Source organism: Lithobates pipiens, unplaced genomic scaffold (genome assembly GCF_037356315.1).
Source record: "Lithobates pipiens isolate NorthernLeopardFrog02 unplaced genomic scaffold, aLitPip1_a1.2 Scaffold_25, whole genome shotgun sequence".
Classification (NCBI taxonomy): Eukaryota; Metazoa; Chordata; class Amphibia; order Anura; family Ranidae; genus Lithobates; species Lithobates pipiens.
In genome coordinates, this window is record NW_027507787.1 from 167,000,237 (window position 1) to 167,017,446 (window position 17,210).

A 17,210-nucleotide genomic window follows, 5' to 3' on the forward strand; every position below is an offset into this window, starting at 1 on the left:
GAACAGAGACTGTGTGATTGGGAGGCTCTATTATGCGAGGACTGTGTGATTAGGAGGTTCTATGACTGGGATGCTTTGTGAACCCCATTGTGATGGGTGCCTCTGTGATGATGGTGGGGCTCTGATGTATAGTGGCAACTCTATAATGGGGGAACATCTGACATGATGAGGGACATTGGAAATTTGATGGGGGAACATTGATGTGAATGGTGGTTCTCATGTAATTGGGGACTTCTGATGTGATGAAGAAACATCTGATATGAATGTTGGACTTCCAATGTGATGTTAATTTCATCAATGCTACAGTCCATCCAGTTCAACCAATAAAAGGGGGGAAAAAATACCCTAAAAAAAGAAAAAAAATCATTCAATATTTTTTACAAAATCCTATGATGACAGTTGGTCAAGAGGAAGGCAAAAAACCCAAGCAAAGCTTGAACCAATTTTCTACTGTAGGGGTACAAATTAATTCCTGATCCCCCTAGAGGTAATTAAATATTCCCTGAATCAACTTTACCTATAAATGTTAGTACCCAGTTATATTATGTACATTTACAAAAGAATCCAGGACTTTTTAAAAACAATCTATTTAGCTGGCCAGAACCAGCTCCTGAGGGAGTCTATTCCATGTTTTTATAGCTCTTACTGTGAAGAAACCTTTCCGTATTTGGAGATTAAATCTCTTTTCCTCCAAGAGTGCCCCCTTGACCTCTATGATGACCTTATAGTGAATAATTCAACACCAAGTTCACTATGTGGACCACTTATGTATTTATACATATGTGGTTGTGTGCGTTGTCACAGGCTCAGTTTTCCTATTGACAAATAACAGGTATATTTTAGACTCAAATGGCTCAAAATGTTGCATACTTCAAAAGGGTGCCATGACTGAAAAGAAGTTGAGAAATGCTGCTTTTCAAGACCCTTGCCCATTGGCAAGATCTTGACAAATGTAGCTTTTGGTTAAAAAACTCATCCAAGTGCTTAAAGAAAAAAAAAAACAGCTTTTGCTGCAATATGCACCCTCTATCAGTTTCTGTCTGCACTCACAATGTAAGGTAACTGAGGACTGCCCATAGGAAGAAAACATTGTGCATCATGTGAAGGGGCTGAAAATATCTGGTGAAGTTTTCTATGAAAAAGAAAACAACATGCACATACCAACCTATAGATCTGATATGCCAGCCTGTTTTTTTTTTGTTTTTTTTTGTTTTTTTACAATTTTACAATTTGCCAAAAGATAAAAGAAAAGCCCATGGAATAAAAATATATGTATTGGGCTATATTTGCCAAGCCAAACATCAAGGAAAAAGGTCTAGTATGGTGGTTTTTACATATTTTCCTAATTTGTTAGTGCTAAGAGTATAAACGTTACATTAAAGTCAGATAAATTGGAAATATTTTTTACTAATAGTTCATGTTATTTGGGTGGAGGTTTTCATTTTCACATGTTAATATCTTTTTTCAGTTATGCTAAAAAAAGGGTGGTGGTTTCCAAACTTAGTGAGTCATTAGAGCACTGACTTGTCCCCATATAGTTCCATATCTCATTTAAATTGAACAATTGGAGTCTCAAAGAAATCTATTTCTGCTGTGCTGCTAACCCATAACTTTCTGGAAGTTCTTTGTGGCAGATTAAATGTTTATTTATAAAAAAAAATAAAAAAAAAATGATTAAATACATTTAGTATATTGCATCAGTTAAAACGAATCATAGAAAAGAGACAAAATAAAATAACCCCAAAACTGTTATAATTAGCCTTTAAAGAGATTAGCTTGTCTATCCCCTATACATTATTTTCTTAAATGTTAGTCTATATACGTTGATTACATTCAAGGGGCATTCATTCAAGGTTCTACATTATTTGCTGATTAGTTTAAAATAGCCCTTGTAAACAGTCCTTCAACTCTCTAGTCCTTCTCTCTCTCTATACTATCTTTACATTGCCTTGTTCAAAGATAAGTTAGCAAAAGTTGAGGGGAGTTCAAGCTGAAGTATTTCATTTTTTGGGTATAAATACTGGCTGCTACCACCGTCAACTCATCTGGCCTGGATTTCACCATGAAGTTCCTTCTGATCTGTATGCTCCTCGGAGCTGCTGGTGAGTTCTCCAACTTAATATTATCTGAATGTCTGTCCTTCCTCATGGTCAACATCTCAATGTATTTTTAAAAAAATGTCACTGTTAATCGAAGACATTATATACTTGTGTCCTATTTTCTCACAAGTTCAAGGTGTCTTGAACATTCTGTATGTTCAAGTCACGTTGTCTTTTTGGTAAACGTCAACTCCATCAACATTTTTTTTTACAAAAGGTTAAAACTAATTTATATGTTACATTTTTAATCTTGGTCCAATTTTAGGATATTGTTCTCTTAATTTCCCAAAAATAACTGCATAGGCATTGGGGGGAAATTACCCCAAGGAGGAACCCAATTAAAGGCTGGGCCCTATGATTTTTTTTCATGAATTCCAGTGTATCTAAGGCAAACCTTTTTCTTAGTTTTGGACAGAGTGGAGAATATTTAATGAGCTCTGTCACTCTTTTTATTTTTTATAAGTTTGGGGAAATATTTCACCATTTCCTATCCCAAGAATGCAACAGGAAGTGAAGAGAAGTCACTCAAAAGTGAAAGAACTTCCCACTTAGGCAGTTGTCACTGGAACAAGCTTTTATTGCTCTCTGGGTCCAATTTGAGGAGATTGCTCTCGCTTCTTATTCTGGAGATACCTGTATAGGCATTGCGGGGATGTTACTTCAAAGAGGAACATAATAACAGACTGTGTCCTGTTTGGGAATTTTTTCCACAAACTTTCCTTCCACTGCCACCAGTTAGAAGGACAGGACGAGAAAGAGAAAGCTCCAGAAAAAGGATACAAAAAATATAACCAGAGCCTAAAAAGAGATTCTAAACTTTTCCCACTCTAATCAAAATTTTAAGTGGATGCCTTAATAAACATTACCTTTGATTTATTTAAAGTGCATCTAAAACATATGTATTTATTTATTTCAATTACGGGTAGAGTTTATATATATATTTATTTATTTTAATTACGGGTAGAGTATAGAATGGCCAATGCCCTGTCATTTTATTTTTCTCTGTGTCCCATTGCGGAAATATTCTACCACTTTCTGTCCCACAAATGCAACAGAAAGTGAAGGGAAGTCACTATAAAGTGAGTAAAAATCTACACTTAGGCAGATTTATCCTCACGATCTACTCCGTCCACGACCGTTATGTGTGAGATTTCCCAGTGCCGGTGACATTCATTGCAGGATAAATAGAGAATCTCCCCATCTGAAGCACAGACAGCAATTATAAACTTAACAGAGAGTCTAACCCTTTCTGCCCCATTAAAAAAAATCAAGAGATACACTAATGCCAAAGGAGAAATGTGCTATACACACATCAACCAATAAGAATCCATCTTTGGCCAGTTTGGCTTTATCAAAAATGATTCTATTTAGTTCCTTTAAGATACTACTTTTTATTTAGCACTTACATTTTTGCATTGCTTATTGATTATATTCCAACTAAGACAATTGGAATATTAAGTCAATTTCATAATGTACTCAGTATGTTTGACCTCTCGTCTTTTCTACAGCTGCCTTGGACGATGATGATAAGATTGTTGGGGGATACACCTGTGGTTCATATTCTCAACCCTGGCAGGTATCTCTGAACTCTGGATATCACTTCTGTGGTGGCTCCCTGCTTAACAGCCTGTGGGTTATCTCTGCCGCTCACTGCTACAAGGCGTAAGTTACCTCTCCTAAATATAAAATGGAACATTTTAGTGTATTTTTTAGTGAGAACTTAGCCAATGTATAAAACAGGTGTACTTCATTGGCTTCATATGCACATTATTACAATATGTAAGTTACTCAAATTAGGTGAGTGACATTTAACAATCTTGGTGCAAAATAATTAGTTTTCTTTTGGCAATTAAGCTTAAGGAATACACTGTTATCTGTCTTTTCATAAGTCCCCAGAAGTTGGCTGATAATGCACCATATAGTCACTATATAGTCAAACATTGGCTAATGCCTGACCACAACACCTGCCTATATGTCAATGATTGTATCATTCAGAGGTGACACAAAAAGTGTGTGAATACCCCTCCAAATAATTGAGTTCAGGTGTCTTCATTGAAGGATTAATGGTGCAGCATAGAAAGACATTTTAGACAATTGTGCATTTTCAAGCTTGTGGTAACAATTTGGCAAAGACCCTTTCCCGTTCACGTATCACTGTGCCCCTGTGTACAAAGATTTAATGAGTTTGGTGTTGAGGAATTTTAATGGCCTGCTAAGTGCTGGCCTCAGTTCTACTGAACAGCTTGAGTTCAAATTCAGTTGAGTTCAAATTCCGATAGTAAGCCGAGACTTACCCAACATCAGCACCTGATCTCACAAATGTTCTGGAGAATTGGCATAATTCCATATTAATGTTCATGACTTTTGAATGCAAGTCCAACAAACTTACTGCCATTAGGTGTTCACAAACTTTTGGCTAGTGCAAAACACAATATCTTATTAATTCCTGAGTATAAATATGACATCACAGAATGTGGTTGGATGGTAAAGTGGATATGAATAGGTCCATGAATTATGACAAATGGGTAATGTAATGACATCATCTTGAGTCTTGCCATTTTTTTCTACACATTGTTGATTACATTTCAAACTGGGCACAATCAGCTTTACTGCCCTTACAGCATTAAAAACATTGGCTAACTTAAGCGGCTTATTCTCAGTACTAAAACTTAACAAGTGTCTAGCCTGTCTAGTTCTGGCTGCACAACAGAATTCCTTTTTAGCAGGGAAATAGATCAAGTGTTGAGACTGCCTTGCAATAAACATAGTTTTAACTTGCCATATCTTCCATCACCCAAAATCTCACTATAGAGCAACATGCTCTGGCTTTACTAAGATTTCTGAGGTATGAGTGAGACCATCGTGAAGGTAGCTCTCTCCTATATGGAGAACAATTACAGCATTGTCATAACAGCTCTTGAATGTTCTAATTTCTCAGATACACACAGTCACCCTTTCCTAGCCAGATTGGCTTTCTGACTTCATCTCTCATGATGGAAACAAACTTGAGTGTTTGTTTAACTATAATATAAAATGTTAAAAGTTATCCCTTAATATGGTTCAAAGAATAGCACACAATTGATTTTCTAACTTTTTACATATCACTGAAATAGGAGCATGTACCAACCAATAGTAGTACATGTTCCATATTAAGCAAACCTACACTGCTGCTCAGTTTGAAACAAATTTACTGGCTTCTAACCAGAATTCCTTTGTTTGAGATACAAATGTATACTGATTATATTGAATTTGTCTCTATAAAGGAGCTTTCAGGTCAGACTCGGAGAGCACAACATCGCTGTCTCTGAGGGCACTGAGCAGTTCATCAACTCTGCCAAGGTCATCAGACATGGAAGCTACAACTCCAGAACCACTGACAATGACATCATGTTGGTCAAGCTGGCCTCTCCCGCCACCCTCAACTCCTACGTCAGGAGCGTGCCTCTGCCCACTGGTTGTGCTGGCGCTGGAACCAGCTGCGTGATTTCTGGATGGGGCAACACTCTGAGCAGTGGAAGTAAGTAGACAGAAAACACAAATGAATATAGTATTATCTTTCAGGTAATCTTGAAATATGTAAATAATAAGATTAGAGTTTTGTTTGAAGACTCTTTAAAGTATCCTCCTATATTCTCAAAAAGCTGCTATGGGCTTTGCTATTAGGGTATAACCTGATAGTTGGTGTTGGTCCTCCCACTATCCACAGTTAATAGACACATTTTTTAATAACTTTGGAAGTATAGTATAATATTATTGGTAAAACTGGTTTTAGTCTAACATCTTGCCAGATATAATAATTGTTTTGGATTTCTCTGATGCCAATAAATTTGCCAATGGATTTGGTGCATTGGCCATCTATTGATATTCTGTGCCTTTATCTCTTGTAAGTTTTCTGAGTTTTTTTTTTTTTCTTTTAAGACACCTGGTCTAGTTTTAAAGTTGAAGTCACCCATAACAACTTGATAAATAATAATGTTCCTTAGCAAGGAATATAAATCCTAGATTAATAATTATGCTACTAAAATGAGTGTGTACTGTAAATTGCCTCCAGCATCGCTCCTGTTTCTTCTTGCCAGAGGCTGCCATTTTACTGAAGCCCAGGGCCCTTAGGTAGTATGCAGCTTTAGGCTGTCACCAGATTGTCCTTTAGTGGCTCTGATTTCAGCACAATGTCAAGGTTTATAAGGATTTGTGATCTGCAGATTTAAGGTTTTGAGGATACTTTTTTTATTTTATTATTTATAACTTGATGAACCCATCTTTGTTTTCTTAGCCTAGCTATGGAACTATACTTAGGTTCAAAATCACTGCATCTCCAATAGATTGTACACACAATTGCTTAAAAGTTTTACCTGAAAGTGTTTTATCACCATCTTGTTATTTTATAGAATTCCATTTACTTATTTTACTCTATTAGGTAATGCTGATTGTTATTCCAGAGCACAGAAGTTGGAACCATTGATATTAGAAATGATTTAGTAAATGTTGTTTTATTTTATTTGTAGCCAACATGCCTAACCTCCTGCAGTGTCTGAATGCCCCCATCCTGACCACTGCCCAGTGCAGCAATGCCTACCCCGGTCAGATCACCTCCAACATGATCTGTGTTGGCTACCTGGAGGGTGGCAGGGATTCATGCCAGGTAATACACCCTTTCTTTTATTTTACCATTAGGACAAAACATTATTACTGAATATATTTATTGATGAAAATAAACATGTGTGTGCTAAGAGTGAAATGCAGTCAAACAGTTAAAATAAAACTAAACTTTCTCAATCAACACTAGTTTTAATGCTTATGCTGTTAGCATTAGTAAATTGATAGAAAGCTGTAATAAATATACTTAAAAATGCTAGAAGGGTGTTTTTCAAAGTGACTTCTCAATGAAATGAAGCATGGAGACATGGATGGATGAGTAAGTTTCCTGTGAATATTAAAATTAAATTAAGAAGCATTTTAAGTTGTGGTGCTCAGATACAGTTTAGTTCTGTTGTATAAATGTCATTTTTTTTCAATGTTTTATGGCTTCTGCCAGATATCAAACTGCTCTGTGCCATGGCTATGTGTCGGAGCACTAGTCCAGATCTCCAGCACTAGTCCTGCTAGTGTGCTCCACAATGTTCATGCTCCTTCAAGAGCAGCATTGTTGAATGGAGCACTATGTACCAGGCATATTGGTCCACTGGAGATCACTATGCTATGTTTGAGAGCAGCCTTGTTGAATGGAGCACCATGTACGGGATGTGTTGGTCCCTTGGAGACCACTACACCATGTGTGAGGGCAGCATTGTTGATTGGAGCACCATGTATGGGGCATATCGGTCCACTGGAAACCACTACACTATGTGTGAGAGCAACAGTGTGGATCTCCATACTTCTGGCCCTGGGCAGTTTGAAATATGGCTAACATAAGTTTGAATAAGTGTCACATAGGGCTATATTCCCACAATTAATAACATTTTCTTCCACCTGAGTACATTTTCTCATTTTTTTTCAACTCAAGACATGCTTTTCTTTTTTTTTTTATAATTATTAACTATGATATTCCTTTGCTTTCCATATGTTTCTATCAAACAGCCATATTTCAGTCATTTCCTCAGGTTCTAATAATTCTTTCTTCTTCTCAGGGTGACTCTGGTGGCCCCGTGGTGTGTAATGGACAGCTTCAGGGTATTGTCTCCTGGGGATATGGCTGTGCCCTGAGAAACTACCCCGGTGTCTACACCAAGGTCTGCAACTACAACTCTTGGATCGCTAGCACCCAAGCTGCCAACTAAATTTTATTTTTTAATCAATTTAATGGTCTTTCTATTACTTTTCACAACTACGTATTAAATGTTTTGTGAATAAAAAAAAAGTTCCTTAAAAGTGTTGTTTATTCTGTAGATTCAACACAACCCAAACAACAACTAGAAAAGTTGCATAGGTCGCAAGCCACACAGAAACACACAAAATGCTATTATTTTCAAAAATATTTTTTTATAAACAAAGTTCCCAGCCAAAATATTTTATTAATAGGGGTTTGAAAAAAAACCACTAAAAATGACAGCTACTTAAACATAGAATCTGCTACTGATTAGCAATCTTGTTTATATATTGCACATGCTTCGTGTGGCCACTTACAAAAAGGGTCATCTACCAGGTAAGATGCACCCATGCCATTTCTGTGCCTTTCACCAGTAGTTCCCAACAGCTGCTGGGCCAAGTGTTGGGACCAACTCGGCCTGAATGCGGGGTTACCTGTCATGCAGAGGGCGCTCATCAATGCCTGGGACCTGGTGGAGACTGTGGTCATGTGAAAATCTAACAGAGAATTTAGAGATGAGCCTTCACTGTGTGCAGTAAAATTGCATACAGAGTTCCTCTGGAAAGTGTATTGTCCTGTGTCACAACATACTGTAACATGATGTCAGTTGCATTGCACCAGTCCAGCATACCTCTGTTACCTCATTCCCAGTAACAGAATGGGGTCCTGACACACACATAGCATGGACCTCATGCATGCACTTATTAACTCTTTTAACTTCTCTTACCTCTAGACCAGGCCATCAATCTCCTTAAAGTGTGTTCAGAATCAGTTTCTAATGGATACTCACCACTGGGGAGGAATCCAGACAATGACACCCTCACTACTGGAGGACCTGTTTTGAAGATTGCTTTGTGTCTTAAACGTATACTTAGTTACTTTTAGCAACTACACTCCTCTTCTTGTCTTGTCGAGTTAACCCTTTGTGGTGGTGTTACGTCATACAGTGCGTTTATAGACCCTGGTTCTTTTGATATGGCAGCATCAACATTCACCCCCTTGAATAACTTCAGACCAGTTAATGCCTGTAACTGTGTGCCTAGCTGGTGTTTTATTACTGTGGGGGAGATGCTTTTTCCTTTGCAGGAACACAGGATCAATGCCTTCCTTACAGACAGAACAGCAATCTGCCTTGTTTACATAGTCAGATCCCCGTTCTGTCTGTGTGCTAAACTATTAATGGGTGCCGGTGGACAGCGTGTCTGCGGGACTCACTGTTCAGCTGCCACTGTGTGGAATCACAGAAGGAGAGAGCCGGATGTGGTGCAGGAGCATGCATATATATGTGATCTTGCACAGCACGGCTGCCCTGTACAGTAAAATAGGGCAGTTGGAAAGTGGTTAATTACTTAAAGTCAGAATACTGTAGGTGTTAACCATATCTCTCAGAGTAGCATTGTTGTCTTGTTGATTTTGTACACCTACAAGTACACTTGGTAATCCTCTCTATTCTTGCCCTAATAAATTCTTTGGAATACCTCAAGGTGTACCAGTAAGTGCTGGGTGAGTGAGATGTGTCATCTTCAGGTGTGCAGAGAAATCACAAAACAATTCAGCGGCTCCTCTGGGGGTAGCCCTACATCTTTATTTAAAAAAATAAATAAAATCATGGATGTTAGTATGTCCTCAGTCATAATTCATAAAATAAGTACAATTTGGTTTCTGGGGAGGAATGGTACGTTTTGGCCACCAACACTATGACATAATTTGACTTTAGAGAAAGGTATCAATGGCTTATAGGGATTAGGTTTAAAGTGACCCATTGGGCCAGAAGCAAAGAAATAAAAGTATGACTCTATTTCTAATGCAATGATGTAGCATTCATTGCCATGCATTGCAGCATTCTACAACACAGTTGAATTGCCTTTGTACACTGAGGTGCCATTCAATATGAATGGTATTGCAATTCGGAAATACATGTTATGGGTGTAGCAGTAGCAAGTATAGCAATGCTAGGATTACCACAACACATAAGTATAAATGGGCCCTAAAAGTAGATTTATTTGTACAATAATGTGCACTGTGTTAAGCCAGTCCACTCATAATGAATGGGCTCCCAATGAGCCCCAATGGATGAAAAAATTAATATGATCCTTATGCAGCAATGTAAGGCACACAACAATGCATGATATATGTGTTATGGTGTGCTGTGGTGTGTCATACTGTGCATTTAGTTGCCATTCACAGTAAATGGCACCCCTCATACAGCTGGTGCATTAGCATTGTGGGAATGTGGGCTTTATTGCACGTTGAATACATCACTGAACAGACACACAGAAAGGAGAAAGAATCCACTTGATAGGCCAATTTCTACCAAAATTTTTATTAAGAATGAAGAGACCACAGATGATAAAGCAGTATAAAGTTGGCAGCATCAGGGCATTTTTAACAGGTAGAAATAGGTCTATTAGATTTTTTAAATATGTCTTTTTAAAAAGCAGTAAAAGGGGTTTTCACCGAACCAAACCAAAATGTCACCAAACATTCTCTGTAGGTGCATCATTTACTGTCATTTAAACTCACGCAGTACACCTGGAAGGTTCACTGCTAAATATACAGTGGGTAAAATAAGTATTGAACACGTCACCATTTTTCTGGGTAAATATATTTCTAAAGGTGCTGTTGACAATTTTCTCCACATGTCAGTAACAACCCATGCAATCGATTCATACAAAGAAACCAAAACAAATAAGTTCAGAAATTCATTTATGTGTAAAAAAAATGGAAAGGCACAGAGAAAAAGTATTGAACTCACTAATTGAAATGTATTTATTACTTTGTACAAAATACTTTGTTGGTAATGACAGCTTCAAGATGCCTCCTGTATGGAGAAACTAGTCCCATGCATTGCTGTGATTTTGGCCCATTCTTCCACACAAACAGTCTTCAAATCTTGAAAGTTCTGTGGGCCTCTTCTATGAACTCTGATCTTTAATTCTTTCCATAGATTTTCTATTGGATTTAAGTCAGATTATTGGCTGCGAATTTAGAAGAAATGGCCGCACACCACTGTAGATCAAAATCCTTTTTATATGACATTCTAAAAACGACAGGAATCAGAATGCTGGGTGAATGCGTTTCACACACTTCAGATGCGCCTAGTCATTACTATCTTGGTACATTTTTCTATTGATTCTTCCTACAATGATATGAAGTTTGCCAGTACTGTATGCTGAAAAACAGCCCCACGCCATGATGTTCCCACCTCTAAACTTCACTGTTGGTGTGGGGGTGTTTTTGGGGTGATGTGCAATGCCATTAGACCTCTAAACATGGTGTGTATTATGACATCCAAAGAGTTACATTTTGGTCTCATCTGACCAAGTATATTCTCCTAGTATTTCACAGGCTTGTCTAAATGTTGTGCAGCAAGCTTTAAACAAGCTTCAACATGCTTTTTCTTCAGCACTGGTGTCTTGCGTGTTAAGCATGCATACAGGCCATGGTGGTTGAGTGCAATACTTATTGTCTTCTTTGAAACAATTGTACCTGCTAATTCCAGGTCTATCTGACGCTCTCCGCGAGTGGTCCTTGGCTTCGGACAACTCTTCTGATAATTCTTTTCACTCCTCTGTCAGAAATCTTGTGAAGAGCACCTGGTCGTGGTCAGTTTTTGGTGAAATTATGTTATTTTCACTTCCGGATTATGGCCCCAACAGTGCTCACTGGAACATTCAGAAGTTTAGAAAATCTTCAGTAACCAGTATGTTTTGCAACAATAAGGTTGCCAAGATCTTGTGAGAGCTGTTTGCTTTTATTCATCATAAGATATTTTTTGTGTGACACCTAGGCAATGAGATACCCTTTTACAGGCCATCAGTTGAGACTGAACCAGCTGATATTAATTTGGTGATATGTTCAAAACTTATTTTGCCCAAAAGAGTACAGGCAGGTGTTTTACTACAAGAATTATAGTAAAAGTTTAGACTATACAATACCCCACCTTTTAAATATTGCTTCCCCACTGCTCTTTTCACTGCTCCCCATACACTTTCTCCCTGTTTTTCTATGTGGTTTTGTGACTGCAAAGCTCTGCCTCCTCTACTTCTACGTTAATAGACCATGGAGTATACAGCAATCCAAAACTGGCCTGTAACAGAGATAATAGACCTACATCATATATTCTAAACTTTTATATTATCTATGGGGATAAGGGGTTGTTGAATGTGAGTGATATACTGTGAGGTTGTTCAGATGCACACTGTTCTTACACGTAATGCAAAGTTCATAAACTAAAATTCAAGAAACCCTAAAAGAAATGAAAACATCAAAATACCATCCCTGAACAAAAAACACACATTTTTTTTTTTTAGGAAAGCATGATAGCAGAAAGTAAAATCCAAAATTAGGATTCTAGCAACAAAAACTAAAAACAAATATATTGTAGGCGTGGCCGGACCTCACAGGAAGATGGACGCATAACAGGTTAGCTCCCTCTGAGTTAACTGCCGCTTTGCTGCTGAGAGACTTTTCTTTGCTTACCCGGTCCAACTGACATGGGGACAGCATCGCAGACATCCTCCGCCTCTCGTTCCCGCACACCGAGAAGTAACCAAGGCTGCACAAACAGCAATTTTCCTGACCCTTTCTGGACACAGGGCTCTAACATGGCGGCTTCCCGCCAAATTCCCTCACAGAACTCACAGTTACCTCTGCAGAGAATACCTGTAATGCAGCCAGATTATCACCCCGCTGACTCAGATTTTTCAGTGGCCTCTGCTTCTGCCTTAGCTGCTACACATCCAAGTCTTTTAGAACTCAGAACAGTAGCAGCAGATATAAAGGATACACTGTCAGCGGCCATTGCAAACCTGCGTCTAGACATCTGTGCCATTGCTGACAGGGTTCTTGTGGTAGAAAACACAGCTGCCCAGCATCATACAATTCTGCGTAGAATGTCCCACAAAATAGATGCCCACATACTACAGCTTAGAGATATACAAAGACACACAGAAGATTTGGATAATAGAGGGAGAAGACATAATCTGCGTGTCAGAGGTTTACCAGAGGCTGTGGATTCTGATAATTTACTGTCTGCCATTACTACTATATTCAATGACCTGCTAGACAGACCAGTGCACACAAATATAGCAATGAAAAGAATTCACAGAGCCCTCAAACCTAAAGGCAGAGAGAATGATCCCCCCAGGGATGTGGTGTGCTGTTTGGTTGATTATAAACTTAAAGAAGACATTCTTCACAAAGCGACAAACCGGATTCACATTATGTATGAGGGAGCGGAGATTCATATATACCAATACCTTTCTGGCATTACTCTGAAGAACCGAAGAGACCTAAAACCCCTATTAGACACACTGCATGCCAAAAATATTCTGTACAGGTGGAAATTCCCCTTTGGGCTCTCAGCTACATTTCAAGGTCGCACGGCTCTGCTGAGAGTGCCCAAGGACCTACCATCCTTTTGCAACACCATGGGCATTCCTCTAGCAGAAGTCCCAAATTGGTACGCTGAATTCCGACAATCTACGACTAAAAAAGAACATCATAGGTAGTGATGGACGAACTTCCGACGGGACGTTTCGCGAACGCGAAATGCGAACGGACCCAAACGTTCGCGAAACCGAACGTTCGCCGCGGGCCCCATTGACTTCAATGGGAGGCGAACTTTGCAAACCTTCATGTCGAATTTGCGGCCACGTGGTAATTATTAGGGGGTAAAACGTAGTCCCACCATCTGGACAATGACATAATACATGTATGAGGTGAATTTGGGATCGATAACTACAAGCATTTTTATTTTATTTGGGAAATTGTTCTAACAATTCAGGACTATGGAGCTAATGAAGGCAATGGAGGAGAGGGAAGGTCAGGGACCAGGGTAGGCAAAGAAGAGGGTGCAGGAGATGATCACCAGCAGCGTGACATACCGGAATGACACATGCACCGTGATAGAGGCATCTGACAGCAGCACCGTAATACAGAGCACTGACAGCAGCACCGTGACATACAGCGCTGACAGCAGCACCGTGACATACAGCGCTGACAGCAGCACCGTGACATACAGCGCTGACAGCAGCACCGTGACATACAGCGCTGACAGCAGCACCGTGACCTACAGCGCTGACAGCAGCACCGTGACATACAGCGCTGACAGCAGCACCGTGACATACAGCGCTGACAGCAGCACCGTGACATACAGCGCTGACAGCAGCACCGTGACATACAGCGCTGACAGCAGCACCGTGACATACAGCGCTGACAGCAGCACCGTGACATACAGCGCTGACAGCAGCACCGTGACATACAGCGCTGACAGCAGCACCGTGACATACAGCGCTGACAGCAGCACCGTGACATACAGCACTGACAGCAGCACCGTAAGCAGCCCCAGGAGGAAGTCAGCACAGCACAGGGATGGTGTGATCCCCTCATAATAAGAACCCCCAGGAGGAAGTCAGCACAGCACAGGGATAGTGTGATCCCTTCATAATAAGAACCCCCAGGAGGAAGTCAGCACAGCACAGGGATATCATAAGCAGCCCCAGTAGAAATATGACACCGCTCAACCTCTTCAAAGAGGAGGGTAGGGGCATATAGTACGGTGTGCTTTTTTGGGTCAAGGAAGTGAGCCAAATGAATTAAGAAGGTCTGTGTGCTTGATTAAAAAAATAGTTTATAGACATATACATGGTCTACTGGTCACATGTGTTGAATTCCTCCGAGATCCATGCCTCATTCATTTTTAGAAATGTGAGGTAGTTAACACTGTGGTGAGCTAGGCGAGTACGCTTATCGGTCACAATCCCCCCTGCTGCGCTGAACGTCCTTTCGGACAGGACACTGGATGAGGGGCAAGCCAACAGTTCGATTGCAAATTGGGCAAGCTCTGGCCAGAGGTCAAGCCTGCCCACCCAGTAGTCTAGGGGTTCATCACTCCTCAGAGCGTCCACATCGGCCGTTAACCCAATGTAGTCGGACACCTGACGGTCTAGGCGTTCCCTGATGCTGGATCCGGATGACACCTGTCGATGGGTCGGCTGAAAGAATGACCTCATATCCGAAGTCACCAACACATCTTCAAACCGGCCTCTTCTTGCAGGCGCTGTTGGATTGGTACCCGCAAATCCTTCTCTGGGAGTGGGAATTGCTCCTCTGCCAGCGCACGCAAAAGCAGAATGCAGCATTTCTCGAAGCAAGGCCTGGAAGTGCTGCATTCTGACAGCCCTCTGCGACGGCGGTAACATTTCCGCCATTTTGTGTTTGTACCGGGGGTCTAAGTACGTTGCCACCCAGTACTGGTCCTTGACCCTCATGCTTTTTATACGGGGGTCCCTATTAAAACACTGGAGCATGAAGGCCCCCATTTGCACTAAAGTGGAAGCGGTGTGGTGGCCTGGCTCCTGCTCATCATCCAGGATAATGTCGTCCTCTTCATTCTCCTCTCCCCATCCTCGCACAACAGGGATCCCAGAAAGGTTTAAAGCATGCTCTTCTTGCTCCTGCTCATCCGCCCCGGCACCATCCTCCTCTGACTCCTCATCAGACTCCTGTTGTTGACTTGTCTCAGATAGAGTAGCCCCCCCTGGGAATTCATCCAGCATTGCGACTTCCTCATCTTCCCGCTCCTGCTCCTCCACAGCCTGATCAATGACACGACGCAATGCACGCTCCAGAAAGAAGGCATAAGGTACCATGTCACTGATGGCGCCATGGCTGCGACTGACCAGTTTGGTGATCTCCTCAAATGGCCGCAGAAGTCTGCATGTGTCGCGCATGAGCAGCCACTGGCGCGGTGAAAAAAAACCCAGCTCCCCAGAACCGTTTCTTTCGCAGAGTTCATACAGGTAGACGTTAACTGCACGTTTCTGCTGGAGCAGCCTATCAAGCATATAGAAGGTTGAGTTCCATCGCGTCGGGCAATCGCAAATAAGACGTCTGACCGGCAGATGGTGTCGCCGCTGAATGTCAGCAAGGCGAGCCATGGCCGTGTAAGATCTTCTGAAATGGGCCGAGATTTTCCTTGCCTGCCGCAAGATGTCCTGGACCCCAGGGTATTTGACAAGGAATCGCTGCACGACCAAGTTTAAGACGTGTGCCATGCACGGCACGTGCGTGATTTTGCCCTGTTTCAATGCGCTAAGCAGATTGGCACCGTTGTCACACACCACTTTACCAACTGTCAAATTGAGCGGTGTTAGCCACTCATCTGCCTGTGAACGCAAAGCTGAAAGGAGTGCCGGGCCAGTGTGGCTCTTTGCTTCCAGGCACAACAGACGCAGCACGGCATGGCAACGTCTCACCTGGCATGTGGAATAGGTTCTGGGGAGCTTGGGCGGTGCAGTGGAAGAGACGCTAGCAGCGGAAAAGGAGGAGGCAGCTGAGGAGGAGAGGGAGGAGGATGGAGTAGGAGGAGGAGAAGAAGAGTCAGGCCTGCATGCAATCCGTGGCGGTAAAACCAAATCTACACGGGTGCCACGGGTTACATGCTTGACGGCCGTCAGAAGGTTCACCCAGTGGGCAGTAAAACTGATATACCTTCCCTGCCCGTGTTTGCTAGACCACGTGTCTGTGGTCAGATGTATCTTGGCACCGACACTGTGTGCCAGAGATACATTCACTTGCCGCTGAACATGGCCATATAGCTCTGGGATGCCCTTCTCTGAGAAATACTTCCTTCCTGGGACCTTCCATTGTGGTGTTCCAATGGCCACAAATTTGCGAAAGGCCTCCGAGTCCACCAGTTTATATGGCAGTAGTTGGCGGGCTATGAGTTCTGACAAGCCAGCCGCCAACCGTTGGGCAAGAGGGTTATCCGGCGTCATCATTTTTTTACGCTCAAACATTAGGCCCACGGAAGCCTGCCTTTTTGCAGAAAAATGTGAGCTTGGCGTGATGGAAGGTGGAGTGGAGGACAATTGTGAGGAGAGAGGAGAAGGAGAAGTAGAAGACGAGGCTGGACGGTGAGAGCCTGCAGTGTGGCTTTGTGTGTTCCGTTGCTCCCACTGGGCTCGGTGATGGCTGCTCATGTGCCTTCTTAAGGCGGTCGTCCCTAGGTGAGTATTGGGCTTACCGCGACTAACGCGTTGACTGCAAAGATTGCAGATGGCAACGCTATTGTCAGCAGCGGACACGTTAAAAAAAGCCCACACTGCGGAGCCATGTGCCGGTGTCCTGGGAGCGCCAGATGTGACCGTACATGGTCGATGACTCGCTCCTGATACATTTGCAGTCTGCTTTGTCCCTGCTGTGCAATGTAAGTCATTGCTGCTTCTCCTCCCTATCTGCTGGTCCATATCTCCCTCTGAACTCCCCTCCTCTTCCTCTCTTGTGGGCACCCACGTGAC

The 17,210-nt window shown here is 41.6% G+C and overlaps 1 protein-coding gene across 1 annotated transcript; it reads left to right on the forward strand.

Annotated features, from left to right (window-relative positions):
- The first annotated feature begins 1,946 nt into the window (after window positions 1-1,946).
- On the forward strand, window positions 1,947-7,967 carry LOC143930627 (trypsin-like). The gene is made up of 5 exons (XM_077455124.1): window positions 1,947-2,102; window positions 3,608-3,761; window positions 5,363-5,616; window positions 6,605-6,741; window positions 7,727-7,967. Exons 1-5 carry the CDS (start codon window positions 2,063-2,065, stop codon window positions 7,874-7,876), a joined length of 735 nt encoding a protein of 244 aa, XP_077311250.1. The 5' UTR covers window positions 1,947-2,062; the 3' UTR covers window positions 7,877-7,967.
- Window positions 7,968-17,210: the final 9,243 nt, after the last annotated feature.